Source organism: Aptenodytes patagonicus, chromosome 1, assembly GCF_965638725.1.
Source record: "Aptenodytes patagonicus chromosome 1, bAptPat1.pri.cur, whole genome shotgun sequence".
In the NCBI taxonomy this organism is placed as follows: Eukaryota; Metazoa; Chordata; class Aves; order Sphenisciformes; family Spheniscidae; genus Aptenodytes; species Aptenodytes patagonicus.
This window is the reverse complement of record NC_134949.1, coordinates 101,294,714-101,319,919: the sequence shown is the minus strand read 5'-3', so window position 1 is coordinate 101,319,919 and position 25,206 is coordinate 101,294,714. Positions and strand designations below refer to the sequence as shown.

At 41.7% G+C, this 25,206-nt stretch overlaps 1 protein-coding gene across 2 annotated transcripts; it reads right to left on the bottom strand.

Moving 5' to 3' along the window:
- Positions 1-366: 366 nt before the first annotated feature.
- Positions 367-22,647, bottom strand: NSUN3 (NOP2/Sun RNA methyltransferase 3). Of its 2 annotated transcripts, none has more exons than XM_076350933.1 (6): positions 22,540-22,647; positions 20,986-21,095; positions 19,047-19,390; positions 17,157-17,311; positions 16,499-16,620; positions 367-632 (listed from the first exon to the last, which is right to left on the bottom strand). In XM_076350933.1, the coding sequence occupies exons 1-6, from the start codon at positions 22,645-22,647 to the stop codon at positions 371-373; spliced, it is 1,101 nt and encodes a 366-aa protein (XP_076207048.1). In that variant the 3' UTR covers positions 367-370. The 2 variants fall into 2 exon arrangements, with proteins under 2 accessions (XP_076207048.1, XP_076207059.1); XM_076350944.1 differs by lacking the exon at positions 22,540-22,647 and adding an exon at positions 21,919-22,204.
- Positions 22,648-25,206: the final 2,559 nt, after the last annotated feature.

The window sequence follows — 25,206 nt, the reverse complement described above, 5'->3', positions numbered from 1 at the left end:
TTAAAATATACTGTATTAAAATCAAATTAGTAATTAAAACAAAACAAAAAACAGTGCAAAAAACCCACCACGCAGACCTCCATTCTAGGATATAAATCCATTTAAAAGCGTCACCTTGAAAATAATACAAAGCTCCCTTGACTTCATAAGGACCTCCGAGGCCCACAAGTCCACATAAGAAGACACATTCTGTATATTAAGCTAAACTAAGTCAAGCGGCTAGCTTCCTTTTTATTAGGCAGCAGCTGATACAAAACTGCAATGCCCTGAATTCAGTTGCCTTGGACATGTTCATATACACATACTATATTAGAAATAAATATTAATTTAGCACATATCCCTTACAAAAAACTCACAGGCATCAGATGGACTACATTTTCTTTAATTTAGCTACATACATTGGACCCCATGCTCTCCCTTTCTCTGGGAGAACCAGAAGTTCATGCTGTTGCGTCCCACTGAGAAAAGTGAATTCCTGAGAAACAGCTTTGGCCATTTCACTTATGTCTACAGGCATAACATTACTGCAGGAGTTTAGAATGAGATTTATTACATCGCTGTTTTCTGCCTTTGAGAGAGTGCACGTAGAGTAGACCAACGATCCACCAGGACGCAATGCTTTAATAGCAGACCTGCAAAAAACGAAAAAAAAATTCAATGTAAGAAGTGTCATACCAGGGGTGGAGGAACAAGTAAAGACTTATAAATCTAGAGTTATAAATAGGTATAAATAAATATGAGAAAAATAACATCATGAAAACGTCTTAACAGTATATAATTGACAGTTCAGGGAGCTACCTGCAACACATTTTTGCTTTCTCATTTATTCATGTATTCTCAGTTAACTGAAGGTATTTTTTATACAACAGTCATAAGTAGAAAGCAGCATCCATTCAGAGTTGCGGAATGTACTTCAAACATTTATACGCGCAGCACAACTGTGAAAATGCTGCAACTATGCAGACAAAATGGGTTACACCTCATCAGAAGTGCTAGTTAGATACTTAGCTAGCTGCTTGCGTGAACAAATATCAGAATGTACAGTTGCAGTAATAGCCTGAAATAATTACCAGGCTGTAATTTTACAAACATGTCTTCAAATTCTGCAACTTATTTAGCAGGTAAGAGGGCTCGGGGGTTTCACTGAGACACTACTTTTCAACCTGATTTCCTAAGGAAATATGACTTATCTGATCATATTGTCTGTTTATGCACCCTTCACCTATTAACCTGTTGACAAATTCTGACTAAATGAAGGCAAAATAGTGGCTTAAGATTTCAAGTATCCTGAAAGCTTCATGACTACTGGTGGATGGACAGAACAGAGGTTTTTTCACCTCCCCACTGAAACTGAGTTTAAACAGACTGTTTACTTTCCATTAAAGGAGATCTGCAAGGTCCTTTTTCAGACAGATAAAATATAACCTATGAGAGTATAGAACTGAGATATGCAATCTATATTCACCTATTGCAAATTAAAAGAGTAAGGAGAAAAACCCCAAATCTTGCACCACAGAAGAGCATTCTTCAAATCTGGTGCCACCACATAACTGAAAGAGGAGGCTACACAAAAAGTTCATTTGCTATTAAAATGCTCTCTTAAGGTAATCCCTTTTAATCATACACTTTGGAGCCTTCAAGGACATATTGGCTCAAAGACTGAGTTGCAAACTAGTATTCAAACAGATCACCTCACTGCTTCTGGAAAACAGATACTACTGGGCTGAAGCAAATACCACATTAAAATACAATTATTCCCTAAACAAAATTTCTTTTGTTTAAAACCAAGAGAATCTGAACAGATGAATGCTGTAACTTAGCTTGTGAATACCAGAGAGACAACAAGGTAGGTGCTCAGAGGACTCCAAGTGTGTCACTGGGAATTTAGCAGGTGCATGAGGGGCAGGGCAGATACTGGAAGCATGGATTTGTGGAGCACAACGACACACACAGTCACGCTGTATGGAAAGACACTGGATAATCTTACATTGGTAGATGTTACTGACAACACTGCATTGACACCCTCCCCCCCCCCCAAAAAAAAAAAAATTACTGGGAAAAATAAAAAGAAGAAAAAAAAAAGAAAAAACCCCATATCCTCAAACCAGATGAGGTGAGCAGCCCCCAAATGCAGCAAGCCTGATTCCAAGCCCAGATAAACAAACACAATGCCATTGAAACAGCAATTCCTCCAGAGACAAGCTGAGGACTTGCTAAGGGTGACATCTGAACAAAAACAGTTGAGAAAGGAAAGAAGAAAATACAAGGGGAAAAAGAGAAGTCCTTTTAACAGGATTGGGCCTTTTCAGGAAAAGAATCAATAAAGAAAAGTCTCATCACAAGCAGGATCAAAGCTACTGTGAAAGTCTGTCCGAAATAATAAGGAAACATCAGGACAAATGACTGTTTCAGACAGACATAATACAACTCTGTTCACCTTCCCAGGTGAAAACTCCTGCATGTTATACCCAATCTCTTTCTCTGGGGAGTGTACACATCATCTTGCTCATTTCTTCTATGAGTCTTGGTTACGTTAATCAGCTAGCCAAGTACGTATTTTACTGGAGTCTACACTACTCCAATTTTAGTTAGCGTAAGAGAACAGAGCTCTCTCAACAGATGATGCTCAAAAGAAAAATCAGTGTTTAATACCTTTGTTGTATCAGTCTTCAGTAAAAAGATGGAGTGAGTAGATGGCTAGCACATTTAGCCTGAGTGAGCAGTTCAAGTTCAGCCTGTTATAGGTAAAGAACAGGTTACAGAGTACTTAGGTAGTCTGAATACCTTCAGTTTAACTGGGCCTAATGGACTCAATTCTAGGATACTTCCAAAATTAGCTAAAGCTATCACAAAACTGCAAGCTTACCTCAGACCTCTGAGTAGCTTTTGAGAGTCTGCAAAAATGTTTAAGAATGTTTTAGGCCCAGGTTGATATGGGACGATATTTACAACGCCACCTTGAGACAGTAAAACAGAGCAGGTGTCATCCCAACGTGCCTTCCGGATCTTATTTTCTAAAATTCTGCAGTTACCAGCATGCATTTGAACTGCCCCGCTCCAGATATTCATCCTTCTTCCCCTCCGCATTCCAACACACATAGACTTCTTAGCAGGCTACAGCTGTCTCCACGGTCTCTCCAGCTACCTTCCTTGTTTGCAGCCATCCTGCTGTGGCTGCAGCCGTCCATTTAAAAGGGCAGGGCTTATGCTGCTGCTCTCCGGTCTGTCTGTGCAACAGTGCACCCAGATGTATGGAAGGTAACTATCGTAAAGCAGAGCAGGAATGTACAACCTTCCCTTCTCATGAACAACAAGCCAACAAGAGAACCGCACACTGATGCCCTGTCTCCTTGGACTCATACCAGTTCTGGAAAACATAAAAGCATTTTTTTCCCCGCGTGATAGTTGCTTGCTTTCTAGCTTTCACATTAGAACTCAAAGAGAACAAGGCTGAAGTCTAAACAGGCTCTCAAAGTTGAGCTGGTCTTCACAGTACTATTAGAAACCACCTACTTTACTCATTGTCATAGCATTTCCCCCTCCAGCTACACCTTTTCCATGCATACGGGAACGCCAAGCCATGAGAGGGCAGCTAGTTGGCTTGGAAATGTGGCATTGTTTTTTGCATGACAATCAACATGTACTTTTCACATACCCAATAACTTTACTCATAGAAGCAGATAATGACAACTGCTTTCCTACCTATAGGATGGATACTACATGAACATTTAAACAAGTGAGAAAATATTTTTACCGTGTAAAGGCAAATACCAAAAAAGTAGTTAAGCTACAGCTTACAGGGTTAAAAGCCTGGACACTTGCTAAGTGTCCTTTTCTTACCATGTATAATGTAAGAACCATTCAAGACAACACTTTCAAAGGCACGGTGCTCCTACAACTGAGCTGCTGGGGCAGTGATTCAGAGGAAAGAGCAGCATAGGCTTCTGAACGAAATCTTGAAAATCTCACATCAAAAAAACCCCTAACTCTAAGCCTCCTTAGCTTGGGAATCTTCACTGGCCCATGACCCAAAAAGATCAGGCTGCTCACTACAGCTATCTTTATTCTGAACCTAAGTCATGAATTAAAATATCTAAGGAGGATTACTTTACGCTGCAAGGTTAATCAATGTATCTATCCATCTTGTCAAGTTTAGCAACAGTTGTTTCAGTGGCTGTGTTCAAAGTCAACCTTCCACCGTCCCTGATTAAGCCGTGCTTGGCTTTTGATAAACCTGCACTGAGCTGCAAAATTCAAAGTGAAGAAGTGCTGGGCTCAAAGTCACAGGGTGATACTGCACTGGGCTAAGCAGATTCAGGGAGTTTGGTCCCCTCATCATCAGCATGACAGAGAATTCATTCATAAGAGAATTTGTTCAAATAAATTTAAGAAACTGGTCTTCCTCTATAATCAATGGAGGGAAACAAGCTTATCCAAGGGATAGGTCAGAGCTGGAGCATAACTTACACACATCTAGTGGAACCCACCACTGCTACTATGACTCCACCATCTAAGAATGTAAGCTTCCTCTTACATTAGACATCTTGATTATCCCCCAAATCCTTACTTAAAGCTCAACTCTTAGCTGAAGGAATTTGGTGCCTGTTATAAGGTACTTTGTAACTTCCAAAAATGGGCTCCAAATCTAGAATGATTAAAAAGGATGCTAGGGCAGAAGACCCTAAAATATTTTTTCACCTTCCTCTTATTATAATACATTGTTTAAAAATAAATTACATTACTTAAAGGTAATTAATCTGCAGATATTTTTCCCTTAGTGGTACAGATGACCTTCATGTTTGTTAAAGAACTAAAACTTTTAGTTTAAATATAGATCTAGTTATACTTAATTTCATAATTTTAAATTCAGGTATATACATTTACCATACTGAATTTTACATGTTACAGGCACTAATACTGCAGTTTCAAGCTTCATATGGAGAAACATAAGAATACACATTAAAAGCACAGGAAACTTCTCCTGGAGCCTCATGACTTGTTCACCTTTCCCTACAACCATTTTTGTTTTAGTAACATGACAACCCCTTAGTACTTGCAATCAAGACCCTAAAGAAGAAGCACCGCTGTCGGCAGCTGACGTGTAACTCAAGCTTTTATGCTGCATGCCATCATACTACACCACTGCAGAAGTGTGAGGTTATTGTTTTAGCACCGTAAGACAGTCAAGGCAGTGCAGAAAAGACTAAAACTGGTGAAATGCATGACATTAACATGCCCTACTTACTGTGTAAGGCCTGTATACAAGATCTCCAAGGTTAGTTCTTCCAGGAGACAATACAAAACAGCATGCAAAAGAAGTAATCACATTATGGAACTGCAAGTACTATTGCACATTTATTACAAGACAACATATATGCTAAGCTAAAGAAAAAGAAAGTCAGCTCTTTTCTGGGGCTCCGAACAACTTTAGTACGTATCAGCACATCACAATTTAGGAGACTTTAGTGATATCAAATAGACCAAAATTTTAGTATCTTCAAATCATCAGTAGCTTGGAATTACAATAGCTGGAAAACTGCAGGATAGAGTGAGATTCACTGGCACGTCATTCTGAAGAAACTTGACTGATGCTTCTCCATACTTGCTTTAAACTACTGACATTTATAGCCACCGAATCCACACTTAAGTCTTTCCAGCACATAAGCACAAGACAAATCTGTAATCCAAACAAAAGGGTGGCTGATGTCCATCCCATTCAGGAAGTACTCTAAAACAATTTAACACACGCAGATTGCTCCCCTCTTCATTCTAAATGAGGTTTTTTTAAAAAAATAAAATACTATTACCAATACTTTATTACTTTATTACTTTATATTTTTGCAGCGTGTCTTTGGATACAGGTTCAATGGCACGTATTGTACCATGGAAGTCAGAGGTACAGAAGACGCATTGAAGTAACCTATCCTAACCCCTCGTATTACAGGAGTACTGGATAACGTTTTAAAAAGAAATATATTCTTTCAAAGCAGTTTTATTTAGTTTATTTCTCAAGATTTACTTTAAATCTAACAATGGAGAAGATGCTAACAATAAGTTAGGGAAAATGGAGCAGTATTATTATTTAGTATCTCAGGGAAAAAAGACCACTCTAGAGCCACACAGCAACTCTAAAACCAAAAAACTCTTACATGAACTACAACGTAGTTAGCCAGAACCCAAAAAGAGGATTTTTCACACTTACAGAAAATTAAACATGATAGGCTGACATTTTGTTGATTCTAAAAGTCCTGGTGTCTCAAATACCCTTTTAAAAATAGGCCGACAATAAATATATATTTCATACTATAGCTAGCACCTGCCTGTCCAGCCTGCTCCTCCTGTGCTTGGGTTTATGTTGCATGCCATTGGAAGTGTCAGCATTAATTATGTTAATCATTCAACCATTTTCAGTATTAAAGATTACATATATTTTAGGGCAATTTTAAAATAATACAACACTTCAACAGTGCCATCTTTTGGCAACTGGGATGTATTTCTGCTCAATATGCAAGACAATGTCTGATCAGAATAAAAACTGCCAGCCCTTTTATAAGCTATTCAAGAAACAAAGCATCTCAAGACGCATTTGCCTTTATCCTCAATCCTATTCTTTTTATTGACTAAAGATATCACACGTTTTCTTCTTCCTCTTACAAGAGTCCAGATACATCGTGGTAATACGGCCTGCATGTTAAAGGTTTTGCTTTTTTTTTTCCCTCCAAACCAAGTCAAAATGATAAGGAAATTCCTCCTGTGTCAAAATACCAATTTTTTAATACTTTGTGATGGGCAATGACAGAGGTACACAGGAGACAGAGACACTAGAGTTCAAGCATTCCCTCCATACCCAAGCATGTACTCCCTCTGCTCCTAAGTAAGCTTTGCTACTGTGGAGAGACATTGCAGTTCAGACTAACACAGCGGCAACAGGAGAAACATGAAGTGAACTGCTTTTTTCCAGCATTAGATTGAACTGTAAGTAAAAGTAGACACAGCCACTAAAAAACCCCCAAAAACCAAACACCACAAACCCAAAAAACCCACCCTGTTCTGCTCTAGCCAAAATTTGTCCCCAAAATTCTGATAAATAACATTTCTACAGCAAACAATTTTAAATTCTTCTAAAGCAAAGACTGAACCTTCAGTTTAACATTATTGAGCTTTCTCCTCTAATGCATAGTGAGTTCTGAAACACTCATCCTGTTAACACAGGGCTATGAGATATCCTTTGCAATACCAGAACTGCACTGCCCTTGCAATGGTAACAGATTAGTTTATTTCCTATTCTCAGATTTAAGAAGTGCCAACACAATGCTCAAGAATTTTGCTTCCGCTCTCAACGTTGCAGCTGCGTCGCACACTCACACGCTGGGTTTCCGCATGCTCAGCATCACTAACAGCAAGGCTCTTTCTAGCTGGCCAGCCTCCAGCAGCCAGAGGTAGTCCACTTCTGCTGTGACAAACCTTCAATCCTGCCGTCCTTTTAGTCATCCCAGAACTACCTTCTTACTTTATACACTCTCAGAGGTCCATCCCTCTTCCCAACTTAAACTTATTATTTACAAGAAGAAAAACATATATGGCCCAAGCAGAACCTTCTCAGCTAGAGAAGGGAGAACGAAAGACTTTTGAAGCCCACTACAGACTTTGCCACACAGCTTTAGTGTTTTTCATTACTGCTTATGAACCACACATATACATAGAAAGGACTAAAAGTGAAATTAAAGCAAAATTTGTGTCTGAATTTAAATCTGTGATCCCAAAACAGCTACCTAGCTGCTGGGTAGCTTATTTGTTTATTCATGCATTTATTTATCAATTCAATAAACTTTGTTCTGCAACATATCATAAGGGACTTGATCCGTAAGTTACTCACAGGGCACTGCCAAAGGCTTAAGGAACGAGGCAGTACTCAAAATCAGAAACTATCTAGTTTAACATCTCTGATGGAAGACAAAATGAAGCCACTACAATGGCCACAGCACTCACTCTTTTTGAAGAAATTCAAACCAACCATGAGTCTAAAAAACTCAGTAAAATGACTCACACCTCCAGCAGTATAACCAACAGTGTTTGGGGAATGCCACAGGACAAACATGCCACATTTAAGCATACGAAATTAGAACAAAAACCAAAGACTCCCTGTCCTGTCAGCAGCTATCTAACCATTTTCATCCAGAGGGGCAAGGAAGCACAGAGAGGGAACACGGTTTGCACAGCAAGACACCCTGAACAGCACACCCAATTTGGAGCCTGGGGCCAGCAGTCTGTATAAACTATTCAGCTTTTCCAAGATGCAAAGTGGTTAAAGAACAAATCATCCACACAATCCACAGAAGATTTGTTGGTCCAACAGTTGCAATTCTAAAAAATTCCCAGTGGACGTAATTGCCTAGACGGTTATGGATAATGAGTGGATTAAATGGTCCGCTACAAAAGAGCAAGAGGAAAAATTCCAGGGACAGAGCCGAAAACCAGTGCAGAGAAGCAACCTTCAGTGTGGTTTTCCTGACTTTCCTATGTGCCTTCTTTCCCTTCTCCACAGAAAACGGCATTCACTTCACTTCCTCAGCTCACCTCTCCCCCTCTGGTACCGTGGTTCAGAATTCCCTCAGGTCACTCCAGAATGCCCCTGAACTTCACCCAGGGAGCTCCTGTGCAGGAGTCCAGCACACTCCGACGTGGAAATCTGTGGCACAAGACGGCTGCCACACTTGTTACAGGACTCCCTCGCGCTTCTCCTTCCCCCATGGCATTCAGCCTTGCCACCCTTTTAATGCCTGACACTAAAACTCAAGCAATTTCTAAAATGGTAAATTTTTTTAAAGGCTCAAGTCACTGGCTCTCCTTGCCTTTGCAATGAACATTAAAGGCTGAGATTTTTTTCATCGGCAGCAAATCACAAACAAAACTGAACCACTTTGCCTGGACAGGACAATTAGCTAATTACGAGCATCTTCCTTTTTCCTTCATCATTACATGCCCATGTGCTATAAAGGCTTTTGTCTTAGTCAAAGCAGAAATGGTACAGTGGTACCATATGCTAAATATATGATGGTATAGTTATAAAAAACAATTTTTGCCTTCACACTACAAAACCAAAAAAACCCCACAGTTAAGAGCACACAATTCCTCCTCTAGGTATATGTGGAAAACTCCACATTTCAGTGAAAACACAGAGATGACACTGAAAGCAGGAAAAGGAATATCAGGATTTTTCCAGTAAATCACAGTATTTACTACACACTATGTGAAAAATTCTTTTTCAATGAATAAATCTATGACTACATGTATTCTATGAAACCATGTCACTAATTTTCACATACCAGAGAAAACAGACCAGCTTGTAACTTAAGGTTTGTTATGTTTGTGTCCTATGCTTTCACCAAAAGTTTTAACATTTATGCTAAGTAAGATATATTTTCAAAGGTCTGGACTGGAGAAAATAAAGCGGGTCCTGTGGCATGTAGATTAGCCTTTAGAGACTTAGGTTGCCAATTCTAGCTGATGATGATTAAGGGAAAACGTCAATCTCATTTTACTTCCCATGTGTGCAGATTGGCAAACCACCATACAAAGCAGCTGCACGATCAGCAGTCTCTGCTCTGGGACTGAAGCAGCAAGACAAACACAGATCAAAAGCTTTATGAAGCCGCTTGCACAACACCTGGTTACTTACATATGACATTATCTAATGGTTTAAGTACCCTTTAATTCAGAAAAATAGGTTCAGAATATTTGAGTTGAATTTTTTTTATTTTTCCTTCCAAGTAAAAGCATGTGCACAACCCTTCTTCCTCCCAAACTATTCAATGAGAAAAAAAAAAAAAAAACAAACCTCAAAACTTCTGGTAACCTTTTCTTGACAAAGATCAGCAATTTCAAACACCATGTTTTAATTGATACCCAAAGCAAAAAAGTTCTTTGTACAGAGGGAAACATTCATTTTATCTCACTGTTACGCTCTACTTGCATAGGGTTTGTAAGAGGAGATACATATGTTATACAGAACCAGACACAGTTCCTTAAAAATCATATTTATAAGTAAAACAGGGATTGAAACATTTCATTAACTAGGAAGAATAAAGGGTTTTCTGGATTTCTCAAGCCAAGTTTGATGCTTCATCCTGAGTTCTGAAAAATGAGAATACATACAACTCGAAAGAGAGCACCTAGGAAAACGAGTGTTTTGTACGGCTTATTTTGCCACCAGTAATCCAAAGCACACTTCAAACTTCTCATGCACCCCGAATTCCCCCCAATCTCTTAACTTTGTGTGTGCATGTCTTAGGTATTCAAAACAATCTCCCTCGTAGCTAACTACTAGGGAGAAAAAGAGGTGAAAAAGGAAAGTCAGACAGTATGTATCTTTTAAAGTCAGTCTGAGCTCCTGTGGACTAGAACTCTATTAAACACCAATTAGAGCTGTTTAATTACTGAGAGATGTTGTGTATAGAAAAGTTACCATAGTCTGAATGCCTTTGCTGCATTTTCTAAATTGTATCCTGTTGAATTTATTTTCAGCTGAACCTTAACACAGTTTCTTTCAGCTGCAGTAACTGGTCTAGGAATAATTACATCATCTGTAACAGTTTCACCATTAAGCTGTTATGCACTCGAGCTTAACCCAAAATTTAATTTCTATCTATCCGAGAACTGATAACATTGGTAAATTCACTTACGGGAACCACTGCATTTTGTGCTAGCATTCAGTATCAGGAAATGAACATTCCTTCCTTACTTAGCAATTTGTTTTCTGCATGAACACTCCAAATAATAACAAGATTTGCAGTGTGTTCTTGGGTTATAGCACTCAGCAGGGATGCTTTGGTTTTGGTATTAACAATCATTACAATCTCAATTTCCTTCAAATCAGTGGTGCCCTCACTGCTTATAAAATTTGCTGTTCAGCATTTATGCCACTTATTTACATTTCAGATTTTATTCAGACTGGAGTAAGAAGATCGTTGCATCAGTTTCAACACTTCCTCCAGATCTTCATTCTCTGAAGCCTCTATGTACTTAATAAGTTACACTGTATTGTAAAAAATACTTTTCCCTCCTTCAGTTCCTCTCTGATGTCCCCAGCTTCCCCCCCAAGCAGATCTGCTAAAAAAAAAAAAAGTGGAAAAAAAAAAAAAAAGTAGTGCAAGATGACCAAACCTAGAAAAACAGATTACAAGATTACAAATGAAGCATTTCCTTAATTAAGAAAGAGGGAATCTTAAATTTTGGGCTGAGTGTCACTTGATAGAAATGAAAATGGAGCTCCCCTTTGCATTTCATTCTTCTCATTTGTGTGTTATCCTTATACTTAACACTACTGCTAACCTGAAATAATGCTTGGTCCTTATACTTTAAGCTTCATCTTCAAATCACACAATATTTCTTACACTACTCTCAACAAAATTACTGGGATCCAGCTTATACTTGTTTCTGTTTTACAGATACAGGAACCAAGGTGAGAAATGCCCACGAGCATCAAGCACCAGGTAATCTGAATAGGTAAGCCAGAGGTAGCTCTGCATGAGCTGACTCACGTAAGATGCAGTACAGCTGGATTAGAGAAAACAGTCTAGGAGGTTCCTGGAGTGTGTGGAAGACAACTTCCTGACAGAGCTGGTAAGTGAGCCTACCAGGGGAGGTGCCTCGCTCGACCTGCTGTTTACAAACAGAGAAGGACTGGTGGGAGATGTGGTGCTCGGAGGCCGTCTTGGGCTTAGCGACCATGAAATGGTAGAATTCTCAATTCTTGGTGAAGTAAGGAGGGGGGGCAGCAAAACCGCAACCATGGACTTCCGGAGGGCAGACTTTGACCTGTTCAGGACGCTGGTTGAGAGAGTCCCGTGGGAGACGGTCCTGAAGGGCAAAGGGGTCCAGGAAGGCTGGACGTTCTTCAAGAAGGAAGTCTTAAAGATGCAGGAGCAGGCTGTCCCTGTACGCTGTAAGAAGAATGGGCGGGGAAGATGACCAGCCTGGCTGAACGGGGAGCTTTTGCTGGGACTCAGGAAAAAAAGGAGAGTTTACCACTTGTGGAAGAAGGGGCAGGCGACTCAAGACGAATACAGGGACCTTGTTAGGTCGTGCAGAGAAGAAATGAGAAAGGCAAAAGCCCAGCTAGAACGCAATCTGGCCGCTGTCGTTAAGGACAACAAAAAAAGTTTTTACAAATACATTAATGACAAAAAGAGAGCCAAGGAGAATCTCCATCCTTTATTGGATGTGGGGGGGGAACATTGTCACCGAGGATGAGGAAAAGGCTGAGGTACTTAATGCTTTCTCTGTGTCAGTCTTTAATAGTCAGACCAGTTATCCTCAGGGTATTCAGCCCCCTGAGCTGGAAGACAGGGACGGCGAGCAGGATAAACCCCCCATAATCCAAGAGGAAGCAGTCAACAACCTGCTACGCCACCTGGATGCTCACAAGTCTATGGGGCCGGATGGGATCCACCCGAGAGTGCTGAGGGAGCTGGCGGAGGAGCTCGCCAAGCCACTCTCCATCATTTATCAGCAGTCCTGGTTAACAGGGGAGGTCCCGGATGACTGGAGGCTTGCCAATGTGACACCCATCTACAAGAAGGGCCGGAAGGAGGATCCGGGGAACTACAGGCCTGTCAGCCTGACCTCGGTGCCGGGGAAGATTATGGAGCGGTTCATCTTGAGGGCACTCACAAGGCATGTGTGGGACAATCAGGGGATCCGGCCTAGCCAGCACGGATTCATGAAAGGCAGGTCCTGCTTGACCAACCTGATCTCCTTCTATGACCAGGGGACCCGCCTAGTGGATGAGGGAAAGGCTGTGGCTGTGGTCTGCCTGGACTTCAGTAAGGCCTTTGACACCGTCTCCCACAGCATTCTCCTAGAGAAGCTGGCGGCTCACGGCTTAGACAGGTGTACTCTGTGCTGGGTCAAAAACTGGCTGGACGGCCGGGCCCAGAGAGTTGTGGTGAATGGAGTTACATCCAGTTGGCGGCCAGTCACGAGCGGTGTTCCCCAGGGCTCAGTTTTGGGGCCGGTCTTGTTCAGTATCTTTATCAATGATCTGGATGAGGGGATCGAGTGCACCCTCAGTAAGTTTGCAGACGACACCAAGTTGGGCAGGAGTGTTGATCTGCTGGAGGGTAGGAAGGCTCTGTAGAGGGACCTGGACAGGCTGGATCGATGGGCCCAGGCCAATTGTATGAGGTTCAACAAGGCCAAGTGCCAGGTCCTGCGCTTGGGCCACAACAACCCCATGCAGGGGTCCTGGGGGTGCTGGTTGACAGCCGGCTGAACATGAGCTGGCAGTGTGCCCAGGTGGCTAAGAAGGCCAATGGCATCCTGGTCTGTATCAGAAATCGTGTGGCCAGCAGGAGTAGGGAAGCGTACTTGGCACTGGTGAGGCCGCACCTCGAATACTGTGTTCAGTTTTGGGCCCCTCACTACAAGAAGGACGTCGAGGTGCTGGAGCGTGTCCAGAGAAGGGCAACAAAGCTGGTGAGGGGTCTGGAGAACAAGTCTTATGAGGAGCGGCTGAGGGAACTGGGGTTGTTTAGCCTGGAGAAAAGGAGGCTGAGGGGAGACCTCATCGCGCTCTACAACTACCTGAAAGGAGGTTGTAGTGAGGTGGGTGTCGGTCTCTTCTCCCAAGTCACTAGCGATAGGATGAGAGGAAATGGCCTCAAGTTGCGCCAGGGGAGGTTTAGATTGGACGTGAGGAAAACTTTGTTTCCTGAAAGAGTGGTTAAACATTGGAACAGGCTGCCCAGGGAAGTGGTGGAGTCCCCATCCCTGGAGGTATTTAAAAGACGAGTAGATGAGGCACTTAGGGACATGGTTTAGTGGGCATGGTGGTGTTGGGTTGACGGTTGGACTCGATGATCTTAGAGGTCTTTTCCAACCTTAAGGATTCTATGATTCTATTAATCACAGAATGGTTTGGCTTGGAAGGGACCTTTAAAGACCATCTAGTCCAACCCCCCTGCCGTGGGCAGGGACATTTTTCACTAGACCAGGTTGCTCAAAGCCCTGTCCAACCTGACCTTGAACACGTCCAGGGATGGGGCATCCACAACTTCTCTGGGCAACCTGTGCAAGGGTCTTCACCACCCTCATGGTAAAAAATATCTTCCTTATGTCCAGCCTAAATCTACCCTCTTTCAGTTTAAAACTGTTGCCCCTTGTCCTGTCTCTACTGGCCTTGGTAAAAAGTCTGTCTACGTCTTTCTTACAAGCAAGCCCCCTTTATATATTGAAAGGCAGCAATAAGGTCTCCCTGGAGACTTCTCTTCTCCAGGCTGAACAACTCCAACTCTCTCAGCCTTTGGTCCTAGGAGAGGTGTTCCATCCCTTGGACCATTTTTGTGCCCTCCTCTGAACCCGCTCCAACAGGTCCCTGTCTCTCTTGTGCTGAGGGCTCCAGAGCTGGACGCAGTCCTCCAGGTGGGGTTTCACCAGAGCAGAGTAGAGGGGCAGAATCACCTCCCTCGACCTCTGGCCATTAATGTAGATTCAGCCTTCCTGAATATTACTGCAAGTATCAGAGATGGGATTCAAACTCAATTTTTTATTTATAGTTATGCACCCTAGCCATAAAACAAAGGCTTGAATAGGGTAGCATTCCACAGTTTTAGTTTCACCAAACTTCTAATGCACTTGCATGAATCATTTAGCCTTTCCTGGTCTCATTTTATCATTTCCTTTTTCCCTTTCACACGGGATCTGAGATGTCTTTAGTTTTGGAAATCCATTCTAAGAGATCAGATAAAAGGAACAATAAAAATACAGTGGACAGCTATACCATTTACTAAGTATATGTCAAATATTTTACCCGGTAACGCTTGTAATATCTAACTCTTGAACCTAACCATTTATTTCATATGCTCCAAAATCTTTTAAAAGACAAAAAAAATTCCAGCGCACATAACAATAGATTGGTCAATCTACAGAACTACTCAGACCTATGTTAAGCAATGAAATTGAAATTACCATCCTTTTACTTCAATTTACATATCAAAAGTATTTTGTCCTTACAAATCTAATTCTTATTGCTGTTGCTATAGTAAAGTATACTTTCAACAGAAGCAAAGTTATCTTCTTGATTTAGGAATAATTCAATTAAATCTGATTTGGGCTGACAGGAATGTCTTCTTTTTTTAAAAACAAGGTTCCTGCGGTCATGAGTTCTCCACTTCAGGATTACAATCTGGAGTGATTTATGCAAATTCTCAAAATTTCTCTGCATGATATATGCTTTCTTTTGGTAGGGGTTCACAAATCGGATTTTATATGTCAAATATTGAAAAGGGAAAACGGAAACAGGTCAGTGTTTTAAATGTGATTGATTTCTTCAAAGGAAATGGGTGACATGATGCATTACTGCAATAAGATACTCATATTTCAGTTATAAATCATAGGCTTCTGCTAGGCCTTTTTCAAGTGGAAGTCATGCAAAACCATCTTGAACTGCTGCAATGGGAACCTTCCATAAAAACTTTTTCTTTTTTGTAATATGTTATTCTTCCCTCAATTTGCTTTGACAGATGGACTTCAGGCATGACGGTTACTTTACAGAAAACACGCAAGTCTAGAAGGTATTATTGGGAAGTCACTTTTTTTTCCCCAACAAGAAAAACTGTAGAGTTTGAAACGCTTCACAAATGCTAGCCTATGGCTGGTATCATTAAAAAGTGTAATAGATGACAACCTTGATTTGGATTATTGGGTGGATGTTCTTGAAAAATAAACAAACAATCCTCTCTTCCCCCACCAAACCCCACATTCTTTTACTTTTTTACCCTATCAATTATGATCAGTAGTCTTTCTGTGCTACAAATAGTCAAACGGGTATTAAATTCAAGCAGCATGTAAGAATGTGCAATAGTGGACTCAATCTCTTCATATAAACAGCCCAGAAAGCAAATTCTGAAGCAGCATTAACTAATGACCTAAGTGATGGCTGTTAACCAGTCCTGACTTACAGCTCAGTTATCAAAAAGACTGTAATAAAGAACCGTAAGGGATAATTCTGTGAAAGAACAACAACAACAACAAAAGGAGTTTGGGGAAGAATGCCCAGCTTGGCAGGTTTATAGACTACTTTCACAGATAGTTAAAAAAAACCACAATTAAAAATTACATGCGTGTGTTTGCTTCAGCTGAGGAATATATCTGAAACCATTTTAGCTGTGTCCACCAAAAAAATTTTGATATGGTACCAGACTGTTCTGAGTCATCTGAAAATGGTCATACATGTGAATAAGCAAGCTAAGAGGACTGTACAACAGTATGGTAGTAAAGGACCTAGGCCTCACTGCTTATATTACCCCATATAAATTTCCATATTCACATTAACCTAGATCAACTGTTTATTCTAAACATCATTGCAACAACATATTCTTCACATTCTTCTCACATGGTGAAACCTGGTTTTGGTTATTAAACATGACAAATCTTGCCCCCGTGTCATTTTTATTAATAATGAAAAGCTCCTTCAACAGCTTTCCTTTGCACTTCTCACCTTAGCAGCTGGAATTGTAGAAACGATAACTCCTTCCTTTGTATTAGCCTAAGCGTAGCTTGCTGAATATCAGAAGAGAATAGCCAACTTCTGTCATTTGAACAAGGAGCATCAACCAGTATCTATACAATAAATAAGAGAGAATAAGACAATTCACAATAAAGGTATTCACTTTCTGAACACTGTGTGCCAAAAATCTACTCAACTTACTTTTGCAAACACTTAGAACACCTTTTTTATTTTCCATTTTATGGGTAGAAATGATCCAGTTACTATTTTGAGATGTTTTTATGGTGTTATCAGGGTGGGGGGGAGAGATAAGAAATTACTGCTCCAAAAGTACCCTCTACCTGAATAGCTGTCACTTGTTTCCCCCCTTCCTAATTACACATTATGCAAAGAACACAGCTACAAGGTCTTCAGAATTCACTACCAAGGCTAAATGGGTAACATCATCTAATGCATGAATAAATGCACAACAGACTTCATAAAGTGATTCCTGAGGCTCTGCAAATCCTGTACATGACCTTGGTTCCCCTTGATAGGTCAGATATTTTTGTGGGGGCCAGAAAAAAAAAGAAAGTTAAAAAGAGAACAGCATAGGAAGAAAAAGAAGCAGAATGCAGAAGTATCAGTTGCTAATAAGTAGTAATGTTACCTTGTCATATAATTCAGGCTTAAGATCTCCAATCTGTGTACCATCCAGTTTAGAGACCATTATTAAGTTAGTCAAAGGATCTGGGATGAACGATTCTATTGTCTTTTGCAACCATCTTGACCTCAAGTCATCATATTCGTTACAGTGAAACTGACCTTAGAAAATCAAAAAAATGAAGTAAACACCCTAAAATAAGTCTTTATGTTTTTTGTTTTGTTTTTTTACAAGTATAAGGAGTTACACCGATTTCAGAAGTTCTACTGCCGTAGAGTTTACACCTTATGTGCTTAATGTTATTGCACATTTTATAACACTGCTGAATTTTATAAACCCAAGTAAATTTCAACACGCTCCTACAGAACAATCCATAAAGGCGCTTAGGGAAATGGTTTAGTGGGCATGGTGGTGTTGGGTTGACGGTTGGACTCGATGATCTTAGAGGTCTTTTCCAACCTCAATGATTCTATGATTCTATGATAAATATTTACTAGCAAACACTTACTGTAGCAACAGACTTCCACAGTAAAACAAACTTTAATCATGATCCATATCCAAAGACCAGTGCTAAGTGAATGCCTTTCTGGGCTCCTTGAGCCATTGTCTAAATGAAGTACATGCCCCTTATTAATTAATTCATTGCCTTTTAAATAAATAAAACATCAGTTTTGTGTATCCTAAGCCGAGCAGTCCAAACCCTTATTTATTTGAAATTTAAGCTAGAAATGTTTAAACAAAAGCCTTTTGGTTGCACTTAACAATGTGGCCAGAGTAGTTACCCCTTCAAAAGAAACACTGCTGTTGCTTGTACCCAGACCAGAAACACAGCATGGTATTTTTTCCTCTTAGTCCTGTTTTCTAATTTAATAAAATTTCTATTTTCATGTCTCCACAGGCTGTCCTACACCATGTTTGCCACACACAATACGGTACATTTTAGCATTCACTGAGGTATATTAAGAATCAACTTCCTTAGATCTTATGTTCTCAGCAACAATTTAGTATCCTCAGAAGCAGCCATGGGATAAAAGTTGTTTTTTTTCAAACCTTTTGAAAGGGCAAGCCATATTTAATTTACCTCATTGGCATCACCTCGTTCCTCTGGAAGAGGTAGGGAGAACCCGCTGTAATCAACAGGTGAAGATGGTTATAGTCATGGTCTCATCAGTAAGAACATAAGGTGCTGTGAACATTTTGAGACAATTACTACCCAAGCTAAGGTATAAACTTGGAAACAGCAATCACAGCTTGCTTTAACTCCCTGGCCTGGGAGAACTGAGCTGCTGCTTGCTGTTGCATTCTAAACACTGTGATTATCTTAGTGCCCTTCTGCAACATCTAGGTGGATTGAGACACAGAGTTTATTAAATACTGATATAGACCAATGCCTCATCATAAGCTTTCTCCCTCTGCCTTGCACATTTAATTTGTTATGCTCCGTTTTACATCAGTACACTTAAATTTACTTATACTATTTGCATAGCACTGGCCAGAGAGGTAGCAGAGGAAAAGAAAAAAAGAAGAAAAAAAAAGTACAAGTAGTCTAAGATAGCAGATTCCTTACCTCCCTGTGCCAACAAATCTACATGATTTTAAGTAGCTTCTTGAGAAGTAACAATAAGGGAACCAGTGGAGGAAAAAAACCATGGAGCTACTCCACTTTTGTCTGTCAGTCTGCAGTAACCTATATTTAAATAACTACCGTATTTTTCATCCTCTTTTAGGTAAACAGACTTCATAAAGATCTTACTAAACAGCACAGAACTACTTGGAATATAAATTGTGGTTTGTTTTTTTGCCCCCAATCTAAATCTCATACAGAACACAGGCACAACTGAAATAGGCCAGGCGCAGAGCCAGGGATCAGCTTCTCACAGCACCTCAATACATTACCTGGATAGGCACACTGCAGTATAGCTACTGATTTACCCCCTGGCGCAGCACAGAGATCCAAAACGTCTTCCCCATCTTTCACTTCTAACGCCAGCACTGGCAACAGCGAAGCAGCATTCAGCAGATAATACTCTTTCAGTTTACCAGCCTGGTGCTTTTGTGCAGGGAATCTCCCAGGAGTTCTCCTGACGTAACACTTCAACGATGCCGGAAGATAGGGCAAAGGTCCTTGAAAGGCAGGATGATACCCCTTCACATGCAAGGTGTTCTCCAGTTCAGCAGACTGGCTGAACTTGTTAAGCAGGACGGCATACTGCCAGCACAATGGGTATGTGAGTACATCTCTAGATTGAAAAAAGGAAAAGCTATTTAATAACTTGGCAAACAAAATGAGCTTTCCATAGTGTAGGAAGCCTTCTCTTACATAAGGGTAACAATCTCACCGTTGGATGATTCTGGTACAATCAAAAAGGAATCATTTTGATTAGATATGATTAAGAAAAGTATGCAAGAAAATAATTTTAATAGGAAATCCAGCCACTGTTTTCTCTAATTATTGCATTTAAAACATTAACTTCTTCTGAAACAAGATGTTCTTTATTTTTTCCTAATTCTTTAACAAATGACTGTAGAAGTTATATATTATGAAGCACAATGCTCTTTCTGACTATAAAGTACTTCCCTAGGGACAAAGAACAACTGTAATATTAGTTGTAAATATCACAACAAAAAGAATCACATTGGTTTTGCAATGGTTATTCCAGCCAACACTGTAAAATGCAGTTTTTACAAATGTTCTTTTCTAAATTTCCTTTTACGTTCTGCAAACATTGGGCCAGAAAAACTTAAACCAATAGATATTCCTGGAAGATGGTAAAAACCAGTGTTTATATGGTAGAACACGCTTGTTCATATTTTAGTTCACCTTTTCAGACTTTTCTTACATGGATTTCCCCCATTTTCTATTTGAATTTCTCTCAGTATTTTTTCATTTAGCCTCAAAAAATACTCCTCAGGAATATTCACTGCCTAGAAGAGAAATACGCATTGATACAACCTAAAGAAGTTTTTAAAGTGATTCACTTAAATTAATGCTATACATCTAGGCTTTTTTTTTTTTTTTAAACAACAGAGGCACTTATTTTAAAATACTTTTTAATCCAAACAGGCTAAAAAACCGAAGTGGTCACTCAGAGGAATCACATGGTTTCCAAGACTCTGATCACGTAAGATGCTTTTCCCTTCAAAGTAATGTGGCACTGATCACGGGAGCACTCCTTGTGCACTTGAGGTCAAAGTCAACTGCTTTTGTTCAAATTCCTGTTGAAAAATATATAAGCCAAGCAGTGAACTTCTCCAGAAGGGCTCTTCTGCGGGCTTTCCTATGAGCAACAACCACCAGCTAGCACGGAAGGGAAGATGTCTTGTCTCAATACCACAGCCAATTCTTCAGCAGCTGTGTGATCAAGGCCCAAATTAAGTGATAGTCTTTTCTGTACATGTCATTAATATCCATTTTCTTCTAATGAAAGAAATCTGGGGATGTACTTCCCTCCTAACATCTTTGTCCCAGTCTCTCAAGATACTATAAAGCTGTAGAAAAAAACCCAATCCTAACAGCAGCTGTTAAGTATAAAGGGATGCTTTTTGGACCATGTTTTTACAAAACACGTCAACAAACACATAAGACGGCAATCTCCTTGCAGTGTATATGCATACAGGAGAACAGAAACTTCATCACGTCCAAAAGAATCACGTCAAGGAAAAAACAAAAAAATTCCAAGTTTTAGTCTTCTGTTACTTAACACTTTTACGCTAGTTCTAAACTGAAAACAAACTGAAGCAGTTGTTACAGTCCATGACTCTTTTCAAAGTTATTTTATGAAGCACTTTAAAAATAACAGAACTTCTCCTCTCCCATCTCCCCAGAACAACAGACCTGACATTGGTCCATGTATTTCCCAGTTCCCTTGTGTACTGCTTCTCAAAATGATCCAGAACAACTTGACAAATCTGCTTTTGAAGTTTCCTTTTTGCTTTATTTTCCAGCTTCAGGAGAAAGGAGGAAAAAAGAAAAGCAGTAAAAACAAACAAATGAAACCCTCCCTATTTCTCACTGGAATTATTAAAAGAACATTTTATCAATTTAAATCAACTTAGTATCAGTGATATTAGGATGCTCAAATATCAAGGTCACATCACACATGCCATCAAGACATAACAGAAAATTCAGAGAACAGGTTAAGCTAGAGTACTCTCTTCTTCCCTACCTGTGAAGAGGTCATTCAAAGCTTGCTGATAATACGCCTCTGTATGCACTATGGTAATAATACAGTGGCTCCTGGGACTGTAATATACCAGGAGCAAAATAAGCAAGGCGTGATTATGATCCTGCACTGTGATCACCTCTGCCAAGAGGTACCCATAAATAAAAGAAATAAATTAATTTGAATCATTGTGGAAGTCAGCTGGAGTTGAGCCACAAAGCACTGCAATAACCGACTTATTCCAGGAATCAGGAAAAAAAAAATCGGCTATAATTTTTTTTTTTTTTTAACCTATGAAAATTTTATATTTTATTGAGGGGGGGTGAGGGGAAGAACTTTTGGTTTCTAGGCAAACTTGTGCTATTCAGAAGGAAAACCCTAAAGGGAAACACTAAATTTTACTGGATTTCCCTCCGTAAGGACATGCAGCAGCCCTATCCTTCCTCCCGCTTGCCTTTCCTGCCAAACACCGGGCCCCTCTGAACAGAAACACTCAATTAACACAAAGTAGAACCTGAAGGACCTGCTAAGCTCCGAGTTACTTCTGTTGTCTGTTAATTTCTTAATTAAACATCACAGCGCATTTGTGGATCCGATTTTTGTACCTGTAACATTAAGCGATGCCTGTATGAGAGGGCTGCACCGCCTCACCGAGGGAGCTACCGCTGTACCCCAGCCAAACGTGGACGGGCACGGCACTGACGGCAAAACTGGGTAGGAGGAGCGTTCAGTACAGAGTACGACAATCAAAGATACACGCGCTTGTTTGCAGAAGGGGCAAGGGGATTATAAACGGCGTGCAACCGCTGCGGAGCGGGGCCCTGACACTGGCCACGCGCCGGTATCGGGGCGCTTTCCGCAGCTACAAACGCCCCCAGCAGCGTTAAAACACCCCAAACCGCCCACGCCCCCGTTTCAAACTCAGAAGCTCCGCTCTCAACAGACGGGCCCCTCCGCGCTGCCCTGCCCGCGGGCAGGCCGGCAGGCGCCGCGGACCCTCTCGGGCAGAGGAGAGGAGAGGAGGGGCCGCCGCCCCACGGCCGCTCCCGCAGGCGGAGGCAGGGCCCAGCGGCGGCGGAGCTGACCGCTCCCCTACCGGTGCACGGCCCCGAGCCCGCGGAAGGGCACCCGCCCCGGGACGCGCAGGAAGGGGCCGAGCGTCCCTCCCGCCCCGCTTCCGGCTGCCGAGCCCGGGCCGCGCCGCTCCCCCCCCGCCAGCGCCTCACCTGCTCCGAGGCCCGGGCGGCCGCTCGCCGCGGCAGGAGGGCGGCCCCGGCGCGGCGGGGCGGCGGCGGCGGCAGCAGCAGCCGGGACGCGGCGCGCGGCAGCCGCATGGCCGGAGGCGGGCGGGGCGGCGGGGCCGGGGCGCCCCCCGGCGGCCGAGGGGAACAACTCCGCCGCCCGGCCTCGCCGCCGCCCTCCTTGCGCCCCGTCGCTGCCGGGAGGTGCGGGGGTTGGTTGGTTTGTTTTGCTGGGGTTTTCTTGCTTGTTTTTGTTTTACCGCGGGAGGCGGTGCTGTCCTCCAGACCCCTCTGCCTCCCCAGGGGAGACAGGCAGCGACTGGACCCTCGATTAATCAACTTACAAAACTGGTCCTCAGCCCAGAGCCTGCTGAAGCTGCTGCTGCTGCCATCCATGCCACCACCATCAGACCTCTGCTAATGGCTTTTCACCAGTCCTTAACTCCTGGCTGGTCCAGGCTTATGCAGACTTTGCAACTGCTATTCAGCTGCTCAACAGCCTCCTCTAAACCAGACCGGAGAGCGGCTCTAGCTTAACCTGCCGCTACTGCAAAGAAATATCAATAGAAACTTGGGAATTACTCACACAAATGTCTTAGCGCATTTTCAGATAACCCGTTCTCTGGGAACGGTAACCAGGAGAACCACCAGACCCCAGTCTGCCGACTGTAACCGGTTTTGCAGCACTAAAATCTGAGGCTGCCGAAACACTCGGGCAGTTCCTCTTCTGACCGCTTCATCTGACCAGAGCCACGGAGACCTGCAAATTCCTCCTATGAGAAAGGGTGTCTTGCTTCGTCAGCCATCTCTTGCTGCGGTTGACGTGGCCTAGCAAAACAAAGTGACCACATACCCTCTCTCTCTCAAAAGCTTGCTTGTCTATCAGCATTTGCCGACTCCTTCAGTGAGAGCAACCCCTGTGGAAACAGCGAGTTTGTTTAACGGTAGTTTCGATTAACTAAGCCTAGGCAGCTTCTGCGCGCCGAAACCGGCCTCTGAAATCCAGGCTGGAAAGGGGTGCAAAGGTAAAGGCAGGAGTACTATCAGAGAGACAAATATTTGAGTTTCAGGCACTGACTAATGAAGACTAAGAACACTTATGCAAACCTCGTGCAAATTACCATCAAACTTGAAAGCTTATTTAAAATGTTTCAGTTAGGATCCTGACAAAGAGCCAGCAGACAAAGTGGAGACCTCCTACGTATCAAATGTGAAAGGAAACCAGAAAGGCTTTTTGATAAATGAGTTGTACCAACAGATACAGAACACAGCTGGTGAAAAAAGTACAGTTCTCTGTGGTTATAATTCTGCCAAGACCAGTAACATACAAGAAAATACATACAATAATTGAATTTTACTGTACCACTAAAACAAAGAAGTACGCTGAATGAGCCACCTTCCCCTAAATCTAGGGCTATATTCCACTTGTAGATGGTGCAGTCAAGCGTTCCTTAATGTGTCTGAAACCAGTAGGATTTGCAACCCATCAGAAGCAAAGAAAGGACTTCAATTAAACAGTTTGTTCGGCTAGCAACACTACCATTACAAACAGTCGAACTGCAACAAAACAGTAAAAATGCTACTGCAACCTGTATCTCTCTTGTGTGCTACTGAAGAGATGGATTGACTCTGGGGGAATTAACTTTAGTACATTTTGAAAGGCAAGCTACTGTTCCTCTTAATAAAAAGCAACCCAAAACTAGGCGATTTCTGTCACCTAAGCAACTACGCTTTCCACGCTAAGTGACCACGTGCATGCCTGGATGCCCTGTTAAACCACAAACCACAAGCTGCATCTCATTTCTGCAAAATCCATTGCATCTCCATAACCTCGGTCCACAATTCTCTTAAGCTAACACATTTCCTTTAAACGGAAGTTACCTTATTTCAGACCTGTGTTTTCTAAACATGTCCTTGCGTTCAGGAAAGCGAAGGAGGAGGACACGGTGTATGCCCTACTGTCCCCTGATACTTTCAGAGAGCGGAGGATGGATGAAATGTCTTAAAATTAGCGAGTCAATATTCAGAAATACCACCACCAGCACCTTCAACGTCCTCCAAGCCCAGCGAACAGAAAAGACAGGCCATTACTGTGACTTTCACTGTTCAGTTTCAGGTGTCCACAGCTTCCTGGAGCAAGCACAAATTGAGTCTTCACCATTATTATATAGTAATTTAGAAATACACAAGCAAACAATATTCTCCTTGTTTGTCATATTAGGACAGACTTAGCAAAAGCTTGCTAGGTTTTTTTGAGATCAAAGTCATGAACGGCATGACTTTTACGACAATATGTAGATGAGAAGGTCATGTAAATTAATGCTATTGGGATGTAGTACTCTTTGGGAAACTTTTTTAAGACTGTATTTTTCTGCATGATAAATTTTAGGACACTGCTTTTTGCAGTAGCAAATGCAAACACGATGGGAAGACTGACCAAGCACCAGTTTGAGGTCCGCAAAACCTACTACCTTCTGAAGAAAACTGTTAAATGTATGTACGCACGTCACAATCCTGAGTCTCCTATTCATCCTCAGTCCTTCAGACTATTATCTAGCTGCTTATCATTACTTCAGTAGCACAGCTAGCTTATTCAGGCTCACCTGGCTTTGTTAGTCTTCACAAATACTTGGCTCGATGCAAGGACTTCAT

Coding starts and splice junctions, on each gene's coding strand:
- NSUN3 (XM_076350933.1), bottom strand. CDS start 22,647: ATGCGGCTGCCGCGCGCCGCGTCCCGGCTGCTGCTGCCGCCGCCGCCG. Junction 19,391..20,985: donor AATACATGGACCAATGTCAG/GTCTGTTGTTCT, acceptor TTTTCAATCTAG/AGATGTACTCACATACCCAT. Junction 16,621..17,156: donor AGCCTGAATTATATGACAAG/GTAACATTACTA, acceptor TTTATTGTATAG/ATACTGGTTGATGCTCCTTG.